This window comes from Chroicocephalus ridibundus, chromosome 4 (genome assembly GCF_963924245.1).
Source record: "Chroicocephalus ridibundus chromosome 4, bChrRid1.1, whole genome shotgun sequence".
NCBI lineage: Eukaryota > Metazoa > Chordata > Aves > Charadriiformes > Laridae > Chroicocephalus > Chroicocephalus ridibundus.
The window spans coordinates 53,481,881-53,507,633 of record NC_086287.1 but is presented as its reverse complement, the minus strand read 5'-3'; the positions used below and the strand labels follow the sequence as shown (position 1 = coordinate 53,507,633).

At 40.4% G+C, this 25,753-nt stretch overlaps 1 protein-coding gene across 2 annotated transcripts; it reads right to left on the bottom strand.

Annotated features, from left to right (window-relative positions):
- Nucleotides 1-3,940: 3,940 nt before the first annotated feature.
- NAA30 (N-alpha-acetyltransferase 30, NatC catalytic subunit) lies at nt 3,941-25,425 on the bottom strand. 2 transcript variants are annotated; one of them, XM_063333132.1, is made up of 5 exons: nt 25,328-25,425; nt 24,129-25,046; nt 16,550-16,673; nt 14,430-14,485; nt 3,941-7,228 (listed from the first exon to the last, which is right to left on the bottom strand). In XM_063333132.1, the coding sequence occupies exons 2-5, from the start codon at nt 25,041-25,043 to the stop codon at nt 7,091-7,093; spliced, it is 1,233 nt and encodes a 410-aa protein (XP_063189202.1). In that variant the 5' UTR covers nt 25,044-25,046; nt 25,328-25,425; the 3' UTR covers nt 3,941-7,090. The 2 variants fall into 2 exon arrangements, with proteins under 2 accessions (XP_063189202.1, XP_063189204.1); XM_063333134.1 differs by lacking the exons at nt 14,430-14,485; nt 16,550-16,673; nt 25,328-25,425 and having other exon boundaries at nt 24,129-25,321.
- Between the last annotated feature and the right edge of the window lie 328 nt (nt 25,426-25,753).

Genomic DNA, 25,753 nt, shown 5'->3' with positions numbered 1-25,753 from the left:
CTTCCAGCCCCATGAGAGCCATTTTTTTGAATGTCACTTTCAGATAGCGAGATAAAAATCTCTGCAATTTGCAGGAAAGGATTCTGACTGCCATTTGCGGCTTGAACCACTTCCCAATTTATTTACTTCTTGGAGGCTGTTTACATTTTCAGACAGCCCAGCTCACTCATCCCAAACGCACTCAGTTTAGAGCTGCAAAAATCCACTCTGTGCCAGCCCCGAGAGAGACTTCGAACCTGAGGCAGCCTAAAGGCTCCTGGATCAAGTTATCTGGGGAAAAAAAATGAGGAAAAATAAATAAATCCCATTTTCTGGTGAATTGTATCACTGAAGGGCAGCATTAGCCACGGACGGTGCAAGCCCTTAATTAGGCAAAGGCAGCTTTGCACACCTGAAACTGCCATTTATTGCCTGGAAAACCGCAGGACCCTCGGACCCGCTTGTCGCTGCGTGGAGAAGGGAGACGAGGAAGAAGGACATCCTTAATTTGGCTGAAGAGCAGCTGGTTTTCTTCTTAATATAATTAGCTCCTCCAGCAAGCCCTTATGCTCCGAGTCAATGAGGTTGAAGCGCACTTAGCGCAATTCAGAAGTGACACATCAACCACTTCCATCAAACGCAGCGAACTCGTAGGGCTCATTTGTTTGTTCTTTCCAATATTAAAGGCTAATTTTGATTTAGACTAAGAGCCTTTTCCAGTGCAACCATCCCCGGGGAGGCAGCCGTGGCAACACGAGAGTATTCAATTAGCTGTCTGCTCTAAATTACTGCTGGAAAGGAGTGTGTTCACGCGGACAGAACGTGTATTTTCAAAGGCCTATCTGGAACAGGGTTGCACGGCTAACAGTTTTCACCCTCCTCCTTTATAATATCAATAATAACTTTAGCTTTGCATAACGTGCAAAGCTGCTCACTCACCTGCTTTTTCAACCTGCATCTTTATTGGTATTTCACCGCCTGCTGCTCCCTTTTTTTTTTGTTTGTATCTTATTACAGACAGAAACAAGAAAGTAGGAACCAATTACTATTAAGCTGCCATGTCACGTATTTAGTCACTCTTTATCAGCTTCTCCCTCTCTTCCAGCACCTGGAAAGACGTCTTCGCTTCAGCAGAAATGATTTTTCCTGCTTTTGCATCTTTTTTTTTTTTTGGAAGAAAACCCAAAAACTCAAGGCATTAGCTGGTGCAAAAAATAGGAAAAGAAGGTCTATCAGAAAAGTTCAAGAAACATTTTTGACAATTTTTTTTTGTTGTTCTTTGGGGTCGGGATTTTGATGCTTGGAGAATGTCATAGGTCCCGGGTAGAAGTTGTGCTCGATGCAGAGGTGGAATTTAAATCTGTGTCTCCCACCTGGAGATTACGTGTTCTGGCCACCTAATGGTTAAAAATTCAGGGAATCAGTCTCCATCCATGCTTAAAAGAGAGTCAAATACTGAGATTTAACAAAGTCTGAACCTGAGAGGGTTTGCATGTGTGTCCCAGGGACCTTGAAATTTCTGAAACTGCCTTACTAAAACTTTTCAGTACGTTTCTTGTTTCTACTCAGGTTTTTTAAAGCCAGGAAGGTCTTTCATTTCCCACTCAATCACCTAAAACTAAGGAATCGTCAACTTAAGGGCAACACAATCATATATGGCAAAAGCACGCGGTGCCCTGCCCTGGAGCTTTGGCAGGGGACTGTGCAGCCCCCCCACAAATCACACATCGGATTTCACCTTTCTCCTATCTTATGCACTGGAAGAAAGATCAGTAGGGATCGCTGGCAGCGAGACAGAGGGGACGTTTCTTTTATTTAGCCCTGTTTTCTAAATGATAACAGACGTTGAGTGAAGGGAGGAATTCAGCAGTGGATCGCACCAAATACGATCCCAGCAAGGCGCAAGAACTGATTTAACAAAGCACGTTTTAAAGAAATCCAAGGTCGGAAAGCACTTAGTTTGTAACAGGGCATTGCGCTTTTCTCTCTGATTGTGCAAGAAGAAAGACCCCTGACCTGGTAAGAAAATGTATAGAAAACTCTCGATTATCCCCAGAGCAGCTTTCCTGGCACCATATTAGAGCGAAGGAATATTACAGAACAAAAGCGCCACTTGTCCTACAGAGACACAGACCCAGTGTCTACAAATCTTGAGGTTTTTCAGCCTCTAATGCCTGGAAAGATGGGAAGCAGAGCCTGCGAGCCAGCCAGTTCCCTGCCCTGTGGTAGCATCGCTCTGTCCTACACTGGTACCCCGGCTCAGACCAAGACCATCCAGTCCAGTCTCTCATGTCCAGTACTGGTCATAAAATGGGAATACAGGAGCAGTTGCCACAAAGAGATGTCTCGGGAAAAGGATGGGGCAAGCACACGTTGCGGGTGACGCTTTGCCCAGTGGTCTCCCAGCTGGTGAGGCTGTCCAGCTCTGGAAGCTCCCTGAGAAGCTTCATAGGGTTTGCCTACTCAGCACCTCTCACCAGATCCCTCTTCACAAGTCTTTGTTCGGTCTCTCCTCGAATCCACAGAAATCGCGGGCATCCACAATCTCCTTTGAAGAGGGCTCACGCATTGCAGGGGGACTGTCCTCCTGTGGAGGACATCGACTTCAGAAGATCAATATCTATTCTAAACTCTTTTGAATTTCACTCTTTCCTCACCTTGCCCTTGAGCCTTATAGTGAAGAGCAACGATCAAGAGTAGTCACAGCCCTGTCTTCCCCACAGGGAGTCAGAGAGCAATGGAAGGAGAAAAACCTCAGATTCGTTACCAGAAACCTTTCTGCAGACCTAGAGGCTTTTCTCTTTTCCCTGTACGACTCATAGCTCGGGATCCCTCTGCACTTTATATTTAAAGAAATCACTGATTTTTTAAAAGCGTGCATCGGTGGGCAACACATAAAACACTCATTCCCCAAAATATTTCCTAACCAGTCTTGCATAGTCTGTGAGAAAAATACTCATAATTTCACATTAAAAGAAATGCTAGGCCTCTCCAAATCTATTTTAGCCCATGCATACTAAGTAGATACACTAGGGCTATAAATACATTGCAGTGCAAGACAAGGAAAAATAATTTAACCCTTGTCTTGCACAGAATTCAATACTTGGAGGATTTTGAGGAGTAAAAAAAAAAAAAAAAAAAAAAAAATCAGCAGAGCTGTTTGTCACTGGTTTACATCCGTGTAAAAAGCTACACGCAACACTCAGCATCCAGTTCCTGAAGTTGGAAAGAAATTTCCATTTATGTCCCACTACTGGGACAAATGGAAAGAAGCATAAGAAGTGGTAAAATGTCCGTGAAGCCTTAAATCATAACGAACCCTAGCAATAAGACCACGTAGCTGTAAGGAATCAAAAAAGCAGGTGGAAAAAAAAAAAAAAAGACTGGGAGCTGCTGGCAGGCCACCAGCAATTTCCAGCAGAAGTTGGTTCCAAGTCTCAGTCACCCGCACACCTCTTCACAAACACACGGCCAGACACGCACCACACTTGCCGGCAAATTCTCAGAAAGTTTTAGGAGCCTAAATGTTAATCGTAGAGGGCATGAAGCACAAAGGGTTTTCAAAATATCCACAGGCTCCCCCGCACCCTTTGAAGAGAGAGAGTTCTCAGCTTTGCAAGGGCTGCGAGCAGTTCTCAACTCTTGCTTATTACAACCGAAATAATAAAAAAAGCAACACCCCACCCCTTATTCCCCAGGAAAGTCCGTAATGACTACATTAGTCATAACTTAATAGACATAAAAAAGGATCTGTTTTAGTTCAGCTACAAAACTGAAGTTTGTATAAATGTCATTCAAGATGCTTCTAACAGAGGCGTGGAAATGAGAAGTCACATAGCAATAAACAATTCTCTTGTAAAACCTTTTCCACCATTTCTCTCTCAAGAATAAGCGTGTATTCGTATTTGGTAGACGAAGCAAAACAATCATTAGAACATTTCCATTCAAAAGGAAATGGATAAACAACTTAACCATTTATTTGACTGCATTGTATTTAGACAGCTTGTACATTTCATAACCCCACTGTTTTTGTTCTCATCAAAAAGGATAAAGGGACAGAAGAATATAATCCACTCAAAACAGCAGTCCAGTATTTTGAGATACACTTGGTATTTTCATAGATGCCCACCTGATACCTGACCTCCAATATAGGTTGTAATGTTTATACAAGACCTGAAAATTCTTTTTAACATAGCACTCAGTTTTAGCAATGTCTTGCAGTGCCCTGAAAAATAGTTTGCGACGTACTATGTAACGCCAATTACATTATGCCTACTTCTCTTGACAGTGATGAAGCTGATCATTTCTTTAAAAAAAAAATAAAATATAATGCAAACATCCATACCGACATGTCAGCCAACAGCAACACCTGGGCAAATCCAAACATAAAAGCGAGAGACTCTGCCGTTAGATTTGTCAATGCAAAAGGTAAGGGGGGAGAGGACTGTGTTTTAGCAACAGACATGAGAAATAACCAACTGTTCATTGCTAGATTTCTTTTGAAAACCTTACTTTCCTCTCTTTGTAAATTGGGAACTTCCCACTTGATACCCGCATCCCAAGCAACACAGAGAACAAATCTGTTTCTTTTAATCCGACCCAACACATACAGCTTCAGTATCTTCCATAGGGAACTGCGTGTTACACAGCAGCAATATCAGAACCTTTTGGGCAGCGTGCTCTTTTAAAAGAAACGTGCACCTATTTTGCGCAGTATTTTCAAACCGTGCATGGCGACAATTAATTCCTTCTTACAATAGACAAACAGAATTGTATTTGAAGTTTGCTCAGAAGCGATCTTTTTGGCAGTGCCTTCGTGAAAAGCGATTTCGGCTAACTTCTAAGTTGCATTTTGAATCTGAAGACACCCACGGCTTAAATATTAACCAATAGAAAACTGGCCTGTCTGGCTTTTCAGTTTTTAAACATCAGCAGACACACAAGATGGCCTAGTTTGCAGTTTGCGATACAAGTCCGACAGCTGTTAACAAGGTACGAAGCCTCCCTCATCCCTCTCCTTAGTTCAAGCGAGCCAGAGCAGTCACTGCGTCCTGGACCACTGGGACACAGCCGAGAGAACGTTACCAACGTTTAAGTCTTAACTATGAGCGAAACCTCCTGAAAAACTGCCCAGAAAAAGCGGCAAACCTGAGGGACCGGGATAAGGTGAACCAAAGGTTTAGGCATGTCACGAGGCTGAACTCCACCATGTTCTGCAAATAACAGACTCCGGCACTATTTTAAATATGAGTTTTCTTTACCGAGGGGAACAAACCCCCTCAAAAGCACAAATAGTGTTTACAAGCAGAAAACTCAGAAGGGCCAATTTCCATTAAAAATCTTTATTTTCAAATACAACTCATAATTTGTACATGGTAAGAAATGTCCATCACCATGTGCGATTGGTCTGTGCAAAATAAGGCTTTCCTTTAAATCCAGTTTTCCTGCACAGGGCTCTTTTCCAAATGTTACTGGAGGTAGGGGTTTTGTTGGTTTTGTTTTCAAATGTACAGTAATTAGCAAAAAACCACCCATGACTCAAACCAAACCCTAAAAAAAAAAAAAAAAAAAAAAAAAAAAGTGTAGTAAGGCAAATCTGAAGAGTACGCTCAACTACAGAAGAGCGGATTCGCTGAGAGTTCATCCTTTTCATTGATTATGTAGGTTCTTCCACAAGTCAACTAATACCTTCTTTTTTTTTTAATTATTCCCCAAAGCGAAAAAAACCCAACTGATTCATAGAACTGGGCTATATAATCACACTGAACAAGAAAGCCTAGATGCTGTAATTACTGAAAAAAATTGATGGGTATTTGTAAAATTTATGTAAGCCCAATTAAAGAAATGAAAAATAAAAAAAATAAAAATAAAAGAGAAAACCAGAGCAAGAGCGAATGCAAGAAAGAGAGAAAGAGAGAGAGAGAGAGAGAAGTCCTTCCCCGCTGCTTCGATTTTGGGGGGAAAAAAATCCCCCAATAACTTAGCTCATGTAAGTTTAGAGAAAATGAGAGCAGCTAAAAATGGATACAATACACCTTGAAATTTATTTCCAAGACCAAGAATCAAAGATTGAAGCATTTTAGAACACTGAAGCAAAGCAATCTGAATCTGAAAAAAAATTGTTCCGACTATCTTAAAATAGCTGTTTTTCAGAGCTTCTAGCAATAATTTTGATTAAATAAAATCATACCAATTTACATTAATTTTCTATATCTTCTTTTAAAAGTCCCTCACTCTTTTAACGAAAAAAGTGCATCCAAAACCAGCAGAGATTTACTGGTGACATCAGGTTCTCTTTTAGCAGCTACTCAAGGTTTTCAAAATAGCTTACACTTCTTGCTATAAGAAAAGAAGGGCCTTCCAAACCCTCGTTTGGGAGAAGTATCCAAATTATAAAAATCTGAAATAATTTATTATCAAATCCAGAATTTAAATAAAAGCAGAAATTTTCTTGCAAAGACAATTGAAGAAAGTAAAAGAATAAAAGCATGCACTCCAAACTTAGAGGTGAAGACAAATATACTTATCTATACAGGCACTGGCAGACGCAATTTAATTGTTACTGTTACTCATTGTAACACACACCCCACCCTACAATACATTTTTTCATTCACTAATCACTGAGGTACCAATATTTAAGAATGGAAAATTCAATATTGAAAAATAAAACCTAAAATTGAAGCCTTTTTCCAGAAAACTATGGCAATTTTTTGTATGAAATGTTAGTATACTTATAGAATTTTACAATCTACATTGGCTTTTTTCTGGAACCAAAAGTCGCGTTCCACATACAGGTTCTTTGATAAAATGTTCACTGTGTATGCAATACAGTCAGTAGACTTGCAAATGAATGAACATATCTTGGCTATCAACTGGCACATCTCGCTGGTACCAAAAGAACTCGAAGTTTGAAACGATCGGTTTTAATTCTGAACAAATGCGCCATGCCAAAGTGCAACAAATAATGTGCGACACTCAATGAGACACTGACAGAAAGAGCTGCATGGAAATTACTAAGTCCACCTGCAAAGCAATTTTGTACAAATTGCATTGCATGCAAAGGACAACTCTGCGCTGTTGGGACGTCAGTTGCTTGATGTGACGGTTTCTTTTAACGCAGCCATAGTTTAAGACGCAGTGCATCAACTCCATTTAAATAGTATCTGAAGAGCCTCTTGTCTCGCACAAAACCAAGGTTTTCATAAAGTTTCAAAGCAGACTTATTTGTGATTTCTGTTTCCAATACAACCTTTAAGGAAAGAAAAAAGAAAAAAAAAGATATTAGAAAGCAGTTGCAACTACAGGACTACTGAACAAATTCCAAAGTTTTTATTTAAAGGTAGACTTATTAGCAATGAGTGGAATTATTTTTTTTCCTGTCCCCACTTATTCTAGCAACCTCTCTACATTCCCACATTAAAAAAAGAAAAAGGCAGTTAATCAAAAATTGCAATTGTAAACACCTTTAATTCATATCAAGATTTTAGTTTTTTGCTCTAAATAGTATTTCAACTCATTACCTAATAGCTACGGCAAAAAACAACCAAAAAAAAATATCCAAACAACCTCTGCCTCCCAACATTTCCCCCCCCCCCCCAAAAAAAAAACCCCACCAAACCCACCAAAACCCAAGCTACCAAACAGGTTAGGGGCCAAAACATACTTTGAATTTTGAATGAGCAACTGAACTTTTGCATGTCACAAGAACTTGGCACACAAGCTTTTGTTTAGTCATTTAATATCTTTGACCTCTAATTCGGCAGATTTAGCCCTAGATACACGCTTCAGCATTCTACGACTAGCTGTCAGACCCAACGCTTGCGACGAATATTTGTGCTCAATGCAAGTATCTCAAGCTCAAATCAGAGTACATGCCAGGAAGAAAGAGCAGTTTTTTCTATCTTTTTCCCCACTCAGTTGCAGAAAGACCTGTCAGAAACCACTCAGACCAAACCCAAGTGTAAGAGTAGTCCAAATTAAGCCAAGACTCAGAATTGTCCCATAAATCTCAAGTACAGGCAAAAAACTTCTTGTTATTGCCAGTGTAGCTTTAAATATAAAACTGCTGAAGTATGTCCCTCTGAATTGTTTTTCCCTCTTCTCCCCAAACGCACTGAGCAGAGCTCTGGCACACCTGGTGAGCCATGCACTCACACCAAATCATAAAAACTTGTTTTACCTCTTTAACTATTGTCCAACTCAATTATTTAAGGATTCTGCTATTAAGGATGGATCATGGGTGCACAAGAACACAGGCTGAACTGAAAAGCTGACTAGACTACATACAGTCCCATGACAATGTACATTCACATATGAAACAAGAGCTGATGGACGCTGTAGAAAAGAGCATATAATGAAAATACAGCCTAAGCAATCTCTGCAGCAAACCACTGATCACTGCCACTGTTAAGTCCACTAATGGCTATTTCTAACCAGCATTTGATACCCCACTCTGCGTAGTTAGAGCTATACACATAAAACTCCCTTAGTCCAAAAATAGTCATCTACCCCACCTCAAAACCTAGGACTCCCTTTCTCCTCCAATAAAAAGCAGGAAAATTGTTTAACAATCCCCTACCCCCCCAAAACTAGGAGCAAAAATCTTAGCCTGTACCTGTAGAGCAGTTTAAGTTAATCTACTTTGCGGACTCTGTGGCCTGACTGCCTACAGCACTTCCATTCTCCCTCCCTTCGTCTGCCAGCTTGCTGGGCTTCTTGCTGAGCTACTTCAAAAAGCAACCTGGTAGAAAAACTTCCCTTTTTCTCACAATCAGGTTTGTTTTCTGCAGGCTGAGGAGTGGCTAAGCCAACATAAAAGAGGGAGGCAGCCAGCGGTTAGACTGTTCTCCTTCAATAAGATTTTAAGATCCATTTAATGTATATATTTGACCATTAGTCAAGTTTCAAGCCACTCTGACCACATTCCAATGGATAATTCTCCCTGTGCTTCTCAACATAAGCATGTGTGAAAGAACAGTAAATCTGGAGCTAACAACCCAAGTAACAACATACACTGGGGGAAAATAAGACCTTGAAGTAGTTAATTTTCCAAAAAGTAATAAAGAGTCACACATTAAAATGTTAATAGTCAGAGTTCTTAAACTGCAGCAGGACAGTCTGTTGTACCTGCACTCTTAACACAAGCTAATTCAATTCTTAAGTCTTATGGCAAGAATTAGAGATTGAATTTCTCTTGCTGGTACTCCACAGAATATTACTATCAATTCTTGTGACTTGACTGATTATTCTTAACACCCTTAACCCATTAAAATGGATATCTATTAATTTATAACAAGTTATGGAAGCAAAATAGTTTTCCTGAAGAGTGCTATTTTCTACACAATTATGCACATTGTACAACTTCTTAATTCAAATTAAAACAAACGATTACACCAAAGAAGAAATCTGACCTGTGTAAATCCACAGTACGGAGACTATTATTTGAACTTTAGCTACAAATGGCATTCACTCTCATAAAAGTTTAGTAACCTGGCAGAGTGATATAACAAGTCTGTATTCAACTGCAAGCTCGCACACCTCGCAATGCTGAAAGACTTCCAACGCTGCAGATCATTGAATTTAAGGGAGTGGTTAAATGTTGAAATTCAGGTTTGTTGGAATCCCACTACCTGAGTGAATGCTCATCTTGAAAGCAAATGCAAGAGATCTGCTCTGGTATTTCTAAGGAAGACTCATCACAGTGAAAAGTAATTCCCTGATCTCAACACACTGCGTTGATCTCCAAGGGCTAAAGACACGTTTCTATTACCTAATAAGGAAACACAGTCATCATTAGCTTTGTTTTTTGAAGGATTCATCTCTTCCTGTGTGAGATTTTCAATCAAGCTTGAAACCTTCAATCACCACATTTATTTCTGGTCTCATAGGGTCTTATTTTGCTGTACACATATGCCTGTTAAATCCTCTAATAACACAATCGCATCCTCCCCTGGAGACCAGCAAAGGTTTGATTGGATTTAACAGTATTTTTTCTGCACAAGTTGCAGCTTTCTGAAAGCTGTTACTTTCTCTTATGTCTTAGATTTCATAAACCTAACATTTTATCTCCACTGGCTAATTTTAACTGGGTTTAGAAGCAAGAAATCTTCTACAGTGAGAGCGGAGTGCAGCGTTTCTTGTTATTACGTTTTCCTACCTAGAATTTATTCCTAAACTGAAATAAAACGGAGAGGTCAGTCTTCTTCAGTTCAAACTTTGAATAAACTCAAGTCTAGGAACCAAGTAATAGAATTAATACAGCCAAACCAAATAAGCAAATGAAGAAAGCATTCTGTCAGCACTCACAGGAGAGGTTGCTATTCTTCCTCGTAAGTCTGGCATATCATCTGACTCAAGTTATGGGTACTTGCCCAGTGTCCTTAATCAGTTTAAGTGCCTTAACTTTTAAAGAAAGGCAGCACTTAATAGCTTAGATGATTTGTAGATTAAGAAAAAGCTAAGATTTCAATAGTTTGATAATTTCAAATAGGATTATATAAAAATATACATTTAATTTTTCCAAGTGTGGGACTGAAATAAAGCGACATACCTACTGGTGTGGTCAAAAAAACCCACTTTAAATCATCCTAAAATTTCAATGGAAATTCTCATGCGAAGTTGCAACTCCTTTTCAAATTCTACACTTTGCTTAAAAAAAAGCTCTTAAAGTCCCACTTACTAGAGTCTTATTTTGATTAGTTACCAAGTATGTGATACATTATTTCAGTAATATGAAGTGAATGAATCACATGCAGATTACTTACAGTCATTTCTTACAGATGGATAACCTACATATGAATGAACAACTCCTCCTTTCTAACTGTGATTAAAGGGATGTAACAGTTCCACGTGACAGTCTTAAGCAGTACAATTTTTGAAAATTGCTTGTCAGTAAAAACTAAGCAAATGTACGAAAACAGTAACTTGCTGGAGTTTGGAGTTAGCACATACTTTCCCTTTTTACGCTGGAAGAAAAAATCTCTTCAAAACTTTGGAGATGGGAGCAAAACTATTCACCTTCAGCAGATTTATTTCCATAGCTCACATTTTCTATGCAACCAACCCATAAAGTTATTCTAAATCATTGTGACCTATTGGAAACTCAAGCCGCTATAATCTTGAAAACCTTCAGTTCACTACCCCAAATATTAGAATCCATTAATATCAAATGTCTGAGAAAGTCACCCAGGGTTAAAAAAAAAAAAAAAAAAAAAAAAAAAAAAATAAATCAAAGATCCCTCAAGTTTTGTAATGTTACATCCAGACACTCGAGCTCAAGGCATGCTGTTAGGTACTTTCTTCAGGCTTGAAGGTTATTTCTAGTTCAACCACCCACCCCCAACATCAGATCATTCCCTGGTTTCTATTCTAATATAGGCCATGGCCAACTCCATGGCCACTCTCCTCCCCTCCGCATGGATTCCATCCCAGCCAATTCACTTCTGCACTTACCCCACAGCTTCCTCAAGCCAGGAAACAATCCTTGGCTGGAAGGATATTGCCTCGCAGCTTTGAAGTGTGGCATATAGCCTAAACTACCTCTTAGGCAGCTGGCTGACCATACAAGCTTGCACTGAAAATCACTTCCATAGGCCTGGCTTAGTTGATTCCCAGTAAATTAGCTTACAGGAAAAAAAGTGACCTTAATCACTAAAATATTGCGGCATACTTTGAAACACTCACACATCACTAGTGATTTTTCAAGATTTTCATCTATGGTGCTGTATGAAACCTTTATTTTTCAGGATTTGGACTTCTGAGGTATCAACAACAATCTACAGTACTTTGAAAAGTAACACACCGAACAAAATATTTATCAGATTACGTATCACAAGTTATTAAAATTAAGTACGTTTACCAGATCTATTCCATAATTAGATTGAAGGGAAGAGTTACCAAGCAGCCTTCAGAAATTTTTCATGACACCCACAGCTCCATGTTCATGATTTTAATCCTATTCCAAGCAAGTTTCAGAAAATAGCTTATTTTGGAATCATAGTTCATCTTTTATCAAGTAGCAGCATCTTTTTATTTGCATCATGCTTCTGATTTTATTAAGGGATGTAGAAAAATATCTTAAGAGCAGCAGAGATAAGCAAACTATTTACACACCTCACAAAGACAAATTACTGTGATGCACTACTTTGATCAACTCTAGGCATCAATTAGAAAACCAGAAGCTGTTCTCCCAACAACTTTTGTAAAAACTGGTGAGGACAGGTGCCTTGGCTGTGGCAGACAGAGCTTGTAATGGGTGGCTAGTTGGATTTTTCAGATTCTGGTCATGACTGAAAACTCAGCAATTCACCATGTGGTACAAGTAACCAATGTCATTATTTTCTGCCCTGTGTATCTGGAGGAAGCCTACACTTGGTGGCAAAGAAAAGAAGAAAACATGAAAACACTGACTATTTGGCTGTAGATAACCTGTATGTGAAAAAGAACAACATAAATGTAATAAATCAGTGTGGGTATGCCTCTGCTGGCCAGTGTAGAAAGTCAGAAATATACTCTGCTTGCGCTCTGCGTTGCCCAAGCATTGTGAGCTCCCATTTCAAAATTCTGTGCCAGCACAAGACTCAGCTGATGCAAAAGCCCCCAAGAAGCAGGGCATAATTAGTTCAGAATGATCATCCCACAAACACGGTTACACAGTTTCCAAACTGGATCTGAAACATGCCTGCACCCGTCCAGCACACACTCCAAGGAGCTTGAACTGTAGTACATTCGATTAAAGAGGGACACCAATAGCCTGAAAAATACCCTGTACACTTAGTATAAAGCATTTATACAGCACCATAGATTAAAATCTGCGACTAAGACTCAATAGGTCTTACTGCAGACTAGCTTGCAATCCTTTATCACATATATTTAATTTTTACAAAGATAAAAAAAATAGTAAGAAGGACTCTTGGGCTAATATTACAGTAGTAGAAAAAAAAAGAAACACAGGAGAGATGATTACACGTATACCTGTTAGGTAGTCCAATTTAGAAATGAAGTTACGTGAGTAGTAGTACACATACACTCATAAATCACATGGTAACTGTTGCAACTCTGGTAGTTTGAGTAGAAATAGCCAGTTCTGCTACTGACACTAACAACAGTAGGCAATTCACTTCAATTCTCTGCATCTCAATTGTCCAACTGCAATGTGAACAGTGTGATACCATTCCTCAATTATTTTTAATTTTTTTTTAAATCTTGAATACTATAGCAATGGCAAATGAATTCAAGAACACTGTGGAAAGCAATGAAAAAAACAAACAAAGAAACAAACAACTTTTCTTGATTAGTTCAATGTAGCAAGTAGGAAAACGGATTAGAGCAAAGCATATTACATATGGTAATAGAAGCAACAAGCCAAAACACAGAACTTGAAGAATCACAGAACTATCAGATTGCACTACACTGCCTGAGTACAACATAAATTATAGAGGGAAAAAAAAAAAGACACCAATAAGCAGAGCCATGAGGGTATCTGACGGGAAGAACAGACATCTCAAACAATGAACGAAGTCAGAACACATGCAAGGATGCTGCAAGAGGTGTAACACAAGTGGAAAAATAAACAGAGTATGTGCCAGAAGTCCTGTGACACAAATTGTAGTTTTGGATAACAAAACTTCACTACACCGCAGGAGGGCAATTGAGGGAGCAGCTGAAAGGCGATAACAGGCGATCAAAGGATCATTAACTATGACACACTGAAATGACACAGTGTTCACATGTCAGGAACAAGCTAACAATTGCATTGTAGCAAGCGGCTGAAAGTTAAAGGGACAGATAACCGGATTAAGGACAATGGACACGGGGAGAATTCCTCACAGGTTAGACATGGCACATGAACAGTTGCTTTATATATATTTATATAAGTATAAAAGTAGGGACTGAGATCTGGTAAAAGGAAAGACTGATAACACATAGGCCAGAGACAGTTTAACAGTCATTCAGTCACTTTCCTTCCAAGTTTTCGTTGACATGCTAAATCATGAGTTCTGTTAGCGCTACAATATAGCTATGCACTGTCAGAATAGCCTGACAACCATATTCTGCAATACCACAGTATGTACTGTTCCAGTATCTCTGTGCTTCTGAAAGGATGGAAGAATTACATATAATGTGCAAGTTACACCGGTCAGCAGAACCTTAAACTAGAGTCTTTGGAGGAAAACATGCCTGTGATCAAAGGCTGGGGCAGCTTTGCAAAGTAAAACAAAACTTGAAACACTGAACTTAAGCCCTTATGACAAATTTAGAAAATCCTTCTCCTATTTGTGCCATACATTTTTCTGAGGTTATTTTTCACTTTATTATAAAAGGAATAGCTTCTTACCAACCTACTCCCCACCTAAAAAAAGTCCTGTAGAACAAAAACCTGTGAAATGAATCCACATATAGGAGAATGCAAACCATTTACATTATGAAAGTTTTTGATTATAAAATCTTACCTCGTCACAATCTCCTTCAACCATAGCATAAATAGCTTTCTTAACCAAGTTTGTACCTGAAATATAGATTTCAGTAAGCGTCATAGAGTTGCAATGCAAAAGAAGCTCATTTATATATGACTAACATGTGTGCTACCTATGTGACATTTCACCTGGGGAAAGCAGGGAGGAAAGAAAGAAAGAACAAGAAGTTGCAGTCAAGTTGCACTCTCAAGTTTAAACATTAAAATAATCCACAAAGTTATCCAGAGACTCAGCTTGAGCGCAAGATTCTTTAACACACGGACATTAGAAACAGGCTTCTATGTTTAACACAGTGTTATACATAGACCCTCCAAGATGTGATTCATTCCTTTTTGTTGCATTTAAAGTCAAAATCTGCTGGCATGTACTTGAAGGACATTTATCTTCCAAGGGAATTTCCTCTTACTAAAACAAATACTTCTATTAGTAACAGAACTTAGGACACTATTTTTCCTGTCGCTCACTCCCATTTGGATTTGCTAGTATCTAATAATATGGTTGAAGCCCAGCCCTTCCCCTCAGTCAAGCATTAATTTAACTCTTTATCATTATATTTCATCTATTTCACAACAGTTCTACAAATGTAATATCCCTACCTGTCTGTAGAATTGGGGTGAAATTGAAAGTTGATTTCAAAGTTATTAGTGGAAAAAACTGCTGTTCAATGAAATTGCATAAATCTCACTTCCATAAGAAGGCTAAGGAAAAGGAAAAAAAACCCCAAGGAATCTAGAGAATGTTTTAAAGTATTCTCAAAACTTTAATCAATTAAGATTTTTATTGAACGTACGATAAAACCGTACTACATTTAAAACAGATCTTCAGATTAACAGCATACTTTGAGAAACAGCAAGGTGGCAAATGTAGGAAGTAAGCAAGGCTTTAAATATAAATTCTATTTATATAATTCTAACATAATGAACTGACTAAAGCGAGGGAAAAATATTGCAGAGGTCTTCATAATAACACCATTAGTTCATATTTACTTATGAATCCAAGCACCTGCAATTAAATTATGGCAGGCTCCTTCATGACTCAGCTAAAAGGAAAGGAGAGACAGTGATTTCTCAGTATCCTCTTCCCTCTGCTCCACTAGAGAAACCAACAATGGCTTTTGAATTGCACTGAAGGGGAAAAAAAAAAAATCTGCACATGCTTGAATAGCCATGATAATACACAGTGCTTCAAGTTTTTTGGAGGGGTTGTTTGAGTTTTTTTGGTTTGTTGTTTTGTTTTAAGAGGAAAACAAACACAATGGTACCATTCTGCAACGTATCATCGTATTTTTCCATTGCAAGTAATTTTCTGTCTTTAATCACAAAAGTATGAGCTGTTCAGAGTGAATGAGCGGTGATGCACATTTCTAGGCTTTCAAGCTGACGTCTATGTTTTAAGTTAAAAATATATTACAAAATGTAATTTCACAATAACCAACAGACACACACACAAAAAAATAAGTTCCATAAGAACAGATCTTTAATTAAGCCAACTAGGGTAACTAGTGTTAGAATGAAAACCCCTTCACTGAGGCAAAACTGATCAACAAGGGAGGGGAAACTCCCTGCCAAGAGTGATTTCTTTTATCGTGTAACTTCCCAACAAAATGGATCTCCGTTTCAGCCATTCAATTAGTCATACACAACTATTTTTCTTCAGTTATTAATAAAATAATGAGCTACACACATTCTCCCCAAGGGGCAATATATGCATAATTGATAGGGGAAGGCCAGGGGATAAGTCCACTGAAAAAAGATAGACTGAACATAACATAAAAAAAACAGCGATGAGGGCACGTATAAAACTGCAAAGCAATTCCCACTGTTGTTATTTGACCGCAGTAATAGGCAGTGGTAAGGGGCTGCTGACTGCCTTTCTTTTTAGCTTTATCGTATCCCAGATGTAAATCTCATGGGGCATTTCAGGCTACTTTAACAAAATAAAAAAAAGCCGCTGGGGAGCTCGCGTGGTCGAGTAAGTCAGGGATGACAGACAAACCACCACATCTAGAAATTCAGTTCTGCTTCAATCTTTATGACAGCTACAGTTATCCCAACTACAGGATTTAAGTAAGAAATAACAAAAAAGGCTATTCTTACCAATTCCTTTTCTTCTGTATTTGGAATCCACTGCTAACATGGCTATATAACCTCTGCGGAACATCTTTTTGTGCATATCCAGCTTGCAGACGATGGCACCTACACACTCCTCACCTACCATGGCCTTAAAGACAAACATACACGTATGCATTCTCAGTTCATGATCCACAGCGCTACCAAAAGTAGTAAACCAGTTCATTTTAAGTGAAACAGCCACATAAAATTTGTTTGCATAAAGATATATATATATATAAATAAAAATTCAATAGATTTTAAAAAGGTCTCCAAAAGTATAAATAAGATTAAAAGGATTCTTATTTTTTTTATTACATTCAAATAAAGTTACAGTCAATTAACAACCAATGAACTGTCCTGGAGAGCACCACAGTATTATTCCACGAAATCTACAGGCAAGAACACATGTCATAGAAGAGGGGGGGGGAAGACCAGGTTAATGCATAAATCACCCTTTTACATGGGCTGCCACAGAGGAAAAGAAGAGTCCGTTCCTGTTTTATAGCAATCTTTACGTACAAGGGCTGTGGTAGATAATATGCTTATTTTTTTGTCTGGTTTTAATGTCAAGGCCACAATGGATCAGTGAAAAATGTTGCTGCGTTCAATCTTTAAAAACTGTCATTTTCAGTCATATGACACCCAAAGAACAAACAAAAAAGCACACAGTTAATTTCACACATTTTAACTTGAGAGATTTCATTTGTTAAGAGCTATGCACTGACAGTTAATCCCAATGGTATTGTCACAAAAAGTGTGGTCAGGGAGATATAGTTATTCTGAAATATTAAGTAAAAAAAAAAAAAGCTAAAGAGAAAGAAAAGAATGCAACTCCTCCCCAAACACTTATCAAACTACTTGCATAACCACTGTGTTCACCAAAATTTTACCATGAAATATATTAGAGAAAGACTCTAAGAAAAACTAAGTCATATGGTAACCGAAGGATTAGGCAGCATGAGAGATTAATGACATTATAACCTGCAGCAGTAAAGCTGAATAATGCTGCAGAGTAGGACAGCATCCAAGGGGAGAATGAATTACTATTCATTCAGGAAAGATTGACAGAGATAAAAAAGAAACTTGTAATTGTACATATGGGTGTCTAAGTGGATCCACAGCCTTTGATAGACCTGTATCTGCGGGGGAGAACTAGCCTTCAGCTCAAGTGCAGCAACTAAACTGGGACTACAGCACATGATTGGCACAAGCATGTGCTAGCACAAGCACTTCTGGATAATCCAAGTTTACAACAGCAAGACACGTCAAACAAAAAGGACTTGCCAAAGCCAGCGCTGCCAGGCCTCAGTGCAGCCCACCTGTGAAGCCACTGCTTGCTTCTCCAAAGCCTATGGTATACATTCTATAGCCTCCAACTGCCTGAACCTTTTTGTATACAGCTTGTAGGCTAAGACTCTACGGGCAGAAGATTTACTTATTCAGATCATATTGCAGGCAAAGACCCACAGCTTTTTCATCCCAAGAAGAATAACGTCTTCTATCATCTCTACCTGGATGCTGGGTTATTAACCAAGACGGCTGTCAACCAGGAGCTATATCAAAGGTGAAATGAAGCAGCCCAAGATGTATGAGCTGCAGCTCCAAAGCTCTACAAGGCAGCATGATCCTAACACCATTTCTAATACAGTTTGAGCTCATCAGGCAAATATAATTATCGCTATGTTTTTATTTGGCAGGAAAACACATTGTTAGCAGGATCCAAGAACAACCCTGAACAATCTAAACAAGTGGTTTTTAAAACAAAAAACTGTATTTCAGTCCATTTAGATCATGCTACACAGCCTCCAAGTAGTCTTTCATTTGGTGTAAAACACAGTTTATTCCATAGAAAAGAAAAGCTCTACTTAATACTAAAACTATGTATGCAAAGTGTCAGCTCAAGGCAAGTTTTGTATCTTGGCTCAGACCTGAGAAAACCAGGGAGTTAAATAAAGAGTATCATCAGACAGGCTGTTCATAACATTGCTATAATTATGCAGAGTACCTAGATGTAATCTTATACCTCACTAAAAAAAAAACCAAAAAGCACACCACAAACTAGCATGTTATAGTTATGCTTTGCCCTGAAGTGAACACGTGCAAATTGTGGATCGTAACAGTCATACGGAGAATTTTTAAGATATAGTTTTTTTTACACGCTTCAAGAGTAGTGACATTCTAGACGTTGCATATCCGAGTTCCTTCTTGTTCACGGCACTTTTCAGAAAAGCTGTGTTCATGAATCATATATTTAAAACACTAAATGAACAGCAAGGAATTTTGCTTCAGTGATCAAAGAAACAAATACCCACTGGTTTTACCACTGTTGCCAGAGAGCTGAATAAAGTATGACTTTGTTACCAGTTCCCCAAACACTGAAATCTATTTCTCTGTCTTCAGGCAGGTAAGTCTGCCAGTTCACCTATGGTTGTTCCACTTACAGAGGGAATGTTGCATTTCCACCTCAGTTTGAGTTTTTTTGTTGCCTTTCCTCTCCTTTCTCCTCTCCAACCTTACCTAAAGCTGGAAATGAATCTACAATGTGATGTAAAACTTAAATTTAATTTCCTGGAGAAGGTTAAACTGTGTAAATAAATTAAAAAAAAAAAAAAGAAAAAAAAGAAATAGGGAGAGTGGGGAGGAGAGAGAAAAGTAGCTGCCACACAACACCATTTATAAAAGACAATCATGGGCCAAATTTTCTTTTCAGGTATATGAGAGTACTTCTAAACATAAAAGTTTCTACAAGGAGAATTCAGCCCAAGTTACTATTACATATTATAAACCCCACTGAGTACCATACGATTTACTTCAGTCGTAAGTCATTAGCAGGATTAACATACATGAATTCAAATCCAATATTTGCATCAACTTTATTCTTACGAATAAGTTTAAATGTTTAAAACACACTAGATTTTAATATCTTCGTATCACAACCATGCATTACTAGAAGAGTTAGCATAGAAATGTCTGTAAATCAGCAAGAACATTACTTTTCACAAAATTAAACAATAGGCATTAATTTCATTAGCAAAGATGGCATTAAGCCTGTCAGCCACAGTCTGAGTATGCATTTCATACCCAGATCCTGGGACATTTATTCCCATTTAAAGAAGATTAAAAACACCAGCTAGCCCCTGAAAGAGAAATATTTTGCGATTCAAATGCAGTAGAACCTGTGCCACTGCAACACAAGCTTTCCTTTCGCACATGCACCAAAATCCATCCCAAAGTATCAGAGAAAGAGCTCTCTATGAATCCTTTGGCTTCCATTTAGCGATCATGTTACTGAACGCCATTAGAGGATACATTTAGGCTAATGGTTTTAACCTAAAGTCTGGCAGTTGAGTCAGAGCTCTTCACGATACTGGGCAAGTCACTAAATCGCTCTGTTTCCACTCTGTGAAACTGGACACAAGTAATTCCCTCCTGTGCACGGGCATTGCCAGAATAACTACACGAGCTGTCATTACATACCCAGATGGTGCAATGACTGAAGTTTTCACAAAGCCTCTGACAGGGAGAAATAGCGCAGCAAGCCTGTATCTGAAACCACCATCATACCCAAGAGGAAACTGGAATAGAGTTTGCAAACTGGGAATGGATGTTATAAAATTTCTTCCTGTGTCTGCCATGAGGCTAGGGAGGCTTCCCAGACAGCTTCCTAACTTTTCTGGTTCTTTTATGTCCCAAGTTTTCCACAACCGAAAAACAGGGGCAATGCCTCGCAAATCTTAATTTCAACATGAAGTACGCTTAGACTCTTGAATAAAATACAATTAAAAAAAAAAAAAAAAAGGCAAAGCATTAGCACAAAACAAGATCTTAACTGCAGTCATTTAGGATTTACAACACATCTAAAACCACTTACATGTAATTAATAGGTTATTTTTAAACTTGTGAAAGTTTAAATTATAAATGCTACTATAGCTAGTGGCAAAGTTAAGAACCCAATAAAAGCACAGATTTCCCAGATTTTTCTTAAAAGGCAGCAGAGTGGTGCAGTATTGTGAATTACAGGAGAGGTTACAACACTCAGCCAGAACTCTGCTTTTATTGCATCCTGTCTTATCCAAACTTTGGCAGAGAGCAAGGTTTCCTAAGATCACCTCTCCCACACTAAAGTATTTTGAAAACAATTTTCTGAAATATTTAATGTATCAGTTCTAAATGGAACTTTTAGAACTTTAACACTGCTAAGACTAGAAGCCGCAAAAACACTTTAAAAGGAAGCTACAACTTTGAAAATGCATTTACAATGCACACGGGGAAAAACCTGTAGCGATGCTTAAAAATGTTTTGCGTGAAACAAAAGATACCCCTATCCTCTGTCATTTTTTTGACAGAGGAGTGGTTATCGTAGATAATTTGAAGAGAAATTGGGCTGACAGAGCTCCTGGGAATAAGTAAGAACAAAGCATTTACAGGGCATTCACACCTAGCACACAATGTGAACCTGCTCTTCCAAAGCCAGGTGACACCTGAGTGCAAGCAGACAGTTGCAGTTTATGGAGTAGAAGGTTATTACCTTGCAACAGCTCAGTCAGATAATGCTGCACATCAGAACTGACCACCAGGTATTCCCAACTTGTTACCTCTAAAGTCAGGAAGACAGCTGCACCGATGAATTTGACATTAAAGTGAAGAGGTTTTGAAGATTTCTAATATCTCCAGGTCCTTTTAAAGTGGAATATGAACTTATTTTTTGAGTGTACAGTTAGGAATACAGCAAAACCATGCTAGTGATTAGTTAGGATTGCTCCTATGCCTTCCCTCCAACTGCGCATTCTCACCTCTTTCCATGCACCAACGCCAGTGCCTGTGACATCCTATTATGAATATGTTTGAAGCCTTAAATGAACAGAAACCTGACCCTAAAACATATACACACACTTAGAAATATATGGTGGAAGGGCTATCTTAACTTCCCAAATCAGAGAAACGCAAGGGTTGGCACAAGCCAGGAAGAGGCAGTTGAGCAGAAAGGAAGAGCAAGCAGCCCTTTTGGTTGCACCAGCCGTTAGAGCAACGGTGCGCCTTGGGAAGGCCAAGCCCAAACTCAGCAAGTTTCAAACCCATGAGATAATCATCATCAGGAATAACGTTAATATTGCCCCCAGAAAACAGCTCTGCATTGTCAGGTATCCAAAATGCTAGATAGCAAAGTTATGATCTTTAAGATGGTTTACTGAATAAATATCAGCGAGGGACAATTGCTGATCATTTATGGAAAATACACAGCCCAACTTAAAATTTAAATGATGTATTTTCCCCTCACATGTTGAGAAAGGGAAAGCAGCCCGTGATAGTCCAATGAAGACAGGTGAGTTTGCATTGGAAGATTTTTAAAAAATGGTGACATTGAAGTTCAGTAAAGGAATTGATTGAACCCCTACAGATATTTTTTTCAAATACAATCAAACTGCAGCCTAACCCCTCTCCCTAAAACCAATCAAAACCAAAACAAAACCTGGAAGCAGAGGATGTGAGGCCACAAGGCATTAAAGACAAATGATTCTGTGAGATCAAGCACTATGCTTCTGTTCACCATCCTGACACTGTTCTTGCTAATTGGAATATGCAGTCCCTGACTGAAGATAAATATTTTACAGACACTTATGAGACAGAAGTAGTTCAGGAATCCATTAACTGCAGGAACAAATTAAATTTTATAGAACAGAAAGTCTTCAAGACAACCTCTAAAAAACAATCTTAAAAATACTAAAACCAGTCACAAAAAACACCCATCAAATTTGACTCAACATATTGCAAGAGCTTCAAATTATTAAGTAGGTCAGAATTTGCTAACAGCTTTAGACATTCATAGCCACATATTCTTCTCTACAGTTTTATGTACTTTACGTTGTTCCACCCTTCCAAAAAATGACAAATTGTGTAGAATTACACAGAGTTCAAGTAAAGTTTTGTTGATTCTTCAAGGCTATGAAAAGAAGAAGATGTCGCTATAAAATAAGCTTAAGACACTTTATTTTCCATGAGTGATAGCTTACTCTTTGAATGCACTTGTTAAAAATAAATATTAGAAATCTTCTGGTTTAGTGCTCCATCAAACAACTTGCCATTGCTCTCTTCCTAACAAAATAAGTCTAAGCAGACACACAGATGCATTGTGATCTAATAGTATCCAATATTGCCTTGGCATTACCAGCAATCACTTGATGCTGAAAATATGGACATTTGTAGTGCAGAAGCATTTCTTTTCACCATGAGTTAAATCAGTCACATATATAACTCAGTGCTTGAAAAATACCATTCTGCTCTGATCAGCGTCCTTATAATGGCAAACATGACTTTGCATCAAACAGTGTTTTCAAATATTTTTGTATTTCTGTTTTTACCCAGAAGGTAACGCTTTGCTCAACTTCACATAATCCTACTGTATTCCCTCTTCAGGGTTTTAAGAGGCACGGTTCTAAAAATCCTCCCATAAATCATATAAATCCCGCTATAAATTATACCAGACCCTAAACCAAGAACATTCAGGAAGTTTAAGGCCAGATGGAGCCCATTAGCCTCACCTCCTGTACTCATATCTTATTAAAATTTTACAGAGATCCTCCAGAATTGAAGGGTGTCTTGGCTCTGGCTAAACCATACCTTTCAGAGAGGGCACCAGCCTTGATTAAAACATCAAGAGAGAAGAATTCATCATTTACCTTAGCAAGGAAGTGCCATACACTCCCATAAACGTTCTGTTTTGCAGACGTAACTTTTCCTATGAGTAAATCAAACACAGCTAAACTCCCACTATGCACGTATACCCCTCAGGCCAACTTACACTCAGTTTCATACACCTGTGGACAGATTAGCATCCTAAAAGCATGCTTTTCAACTGACACACAAGTTATTCCATAAGAAATGCTAAACATGTTGAAAGACTGGGTGACAGCTAAATCAGTCTTTTCAACAGTGCAGTAGGAAGAATATAAAACTAAATACATCGTTAATACAGTAAGACAATCTAAGCAGCATGAGAATTTCTGCATGCTGTATACACTACCACACCTGTAAGAAGCAATACAGTTGTACTTGTCTTTTTAAAAGCTAGTAGCTCAAAAAGTCTACAAAACCTTTAACAGCGTCTCTCCATGTATGACTTAACATTTATATGCTAGCCATGCTGAAGTCTGTTTTAAAACCATTGTGCAAGAATTACTAAGCACTCATAAGACACTAGTGGGCTAAGTACTTTTTAAAATACAAACCGAGGAACTGAGACAGAATCATAAAATGTGCTACCAAAGGTCACAAAAGTCAGTGTCAAAACCAAGATTAGAAGCCTTGAATTCCTGGATCCAAGCCCTGTGCTCAAACCCCACCATTAAAACATCTACTAACGAATGTAGGAACTTCAGTCCTATGCTTTACTTATACATGCACAGGTCACAGGGGGACTTCATTAGGAAGACAGGGACTTCCAAAAAAGCTTGGCTAATAAAAAGATTATTAGAAGTATTTCCACAAACGTCAATCCTTTAATCCTCTCCCCACCAGCCCCAAACCACTCCCAATTTCTGCCCTCCCTGCCCCCTCTGGCACTTACCAAAAAGCAAAGTTGTGGCCAGTTGTGGATAAAATACCTATATGTGTAAATGGAGTAGGGTTCAGACAGATCTTTGGTGATCAGTCTCATGATATCGGGCATCTGCAGCTCTGATTCATATCGGACGTATCGTATCGTTAGGTCCTCCTCGGGCTGAGAGTCCGTTCCCGAGCCTTTCAAACTGCAAGCTGCTGTTAAGGACCTGGAGAGTAGCAGCAGGGACTCCTCCTCCTCCCCTCCTTCATCCCCCTCCTCCTGCTCTTCCTCCTCCAAGCCAGTCCCTCCTGCCAGTCCATTGCGGGCTGCAGTCTTAGCAGCAGTTGTAGTTGTGGCAGCAGGCTGGCTCCTGTCCCCTGTTGCTGCTGCTGGGGGAGAAGGAGGAGGAGAGGGTGCAGTCCTTCCCTGGGGAGGGAGGTGGTTGGTAAGGGGGGATGAGCACGGTGCTGTGGTTGGGGGCGATGACTGCTGCTGCTGTCCGGAGCCCATTGTTTTGCTGGCTCGCTTGTTCTCCAGCCCCTCGGGGGCTGCCCCTGCCTCCGAGCTGAGGATCTTGCTCTTGAGGGAGGCCCGCAGGTGCCGCAGCTCGGGGCTGATGAGGCCGTTGAGCTGGTGGTTGTGGTGCGGGGGATGGTGGTGGTGATGGTGGAGGCGGTGCTGCTGCGGCCCCCCCTTGCCGCCGTCGCTGCCTCCTCCTCCTCGCTGCTGCCGCTCCCGTCCGCCCGCGGGTCCCTCCTCTTCCTCCTCCTCTTCGGCCTCCTCGTCCTGGGCCCCGGTGCAGGCGGCGGCGGCAGCAGAGGAGGTGGAAGAGGAGGAGGAGGAAGCAGCCCCCCCTCCTCCTCCTCCTCCGGGGAAGGGGGAGAGCGTGTCCCCCTGCGGGGAGAGGACGCTGCTAGGCCCCGGCGGTACCTCGGCCATATCCTACGGGAGAGACCGACACAAACCCACCGAGGAGGAGGGCGTCAGACGAGACGGGGGCGAGGGGAGGGAGGCGACGGCCTCACGGGCCGCGGCCGGGGTTGGAGTGGGGGGGCGCGAACAAAGGCAGAGACGGTGCCCGGGCCCCGCCTCGCCGCCCCGCCGCCGCCTCTTCCTGATGTCCCGCTCCCCCCGCCGCCGCCGCCGGGGCCCTTCCCCGGTCCCTTGCGGGCCCCGGGCGGCCACTCGCCGCGGCCTCCCCGCCCGCCGCCGCGGCCACTCACCCCCGCGTCTCCTCAGCGCCGCGGCTCCCACTCTCCGCTCATCCAGCGGCCGCCAAGCGCGGCCGCCGCTGCCGTAACCCGCCGCCAAGTTTCCTGTCAGCCGTTACGACACTTCCTCCCTTGGCGGCGGGGCCTAGCGACGGCGGGGGCGGGACGGGGAGCGATGGCGGGGCCCGGCCTCTCTCACGCTGCCGGCCGGGTCCCGCCGCCCGTAACCCGGTGGCTTTGCCCCACAGGGTCCTGCCGTCCCCGCTGGCTAGCCGGGGGAGCTCGGGGTTGCTGTGGGGGTCACGGCTTGCCCGAGTGCGAACGGCACTGGGGTCAGGCTGCGGCCTGCGCGCCCCGGCGGCCCTAGGCCGGTGTCCCGATGTGGATCCTCTGGCGACGGCACCCTCAAACGTGTCCTTTTGCTGCCTCCCCTGCGCT

What these genes read in the sequence shown, in the direction of transcription:
- NAA30 (XM_063333132.1), bottom strand. Translation starts at nt 25,043, where the DNA reads ATGGCCGAGGTACCGCCGGGGCCTAGCAGCGTCCTCTCCCCGCAGGGG. An exon ending in GGCCACAACTTTGCTTTTTG is followed by an intron (nt 16,674 to 24,128) that starts GTAAGTGCCAGA and finishes TTTGTCTTTAAG; the next exon opens with GCCATGGTAGGTGAGGAGTG. An exon ending in ATACAGAAGAAAAGGAATTG is followed by an intron (nt 14,486 to 16,549) that starts GTAAGAATAGCC and finishes TCTATATTTCAG; the next exon opens with GTACAAACTTGGTTAAGAAA.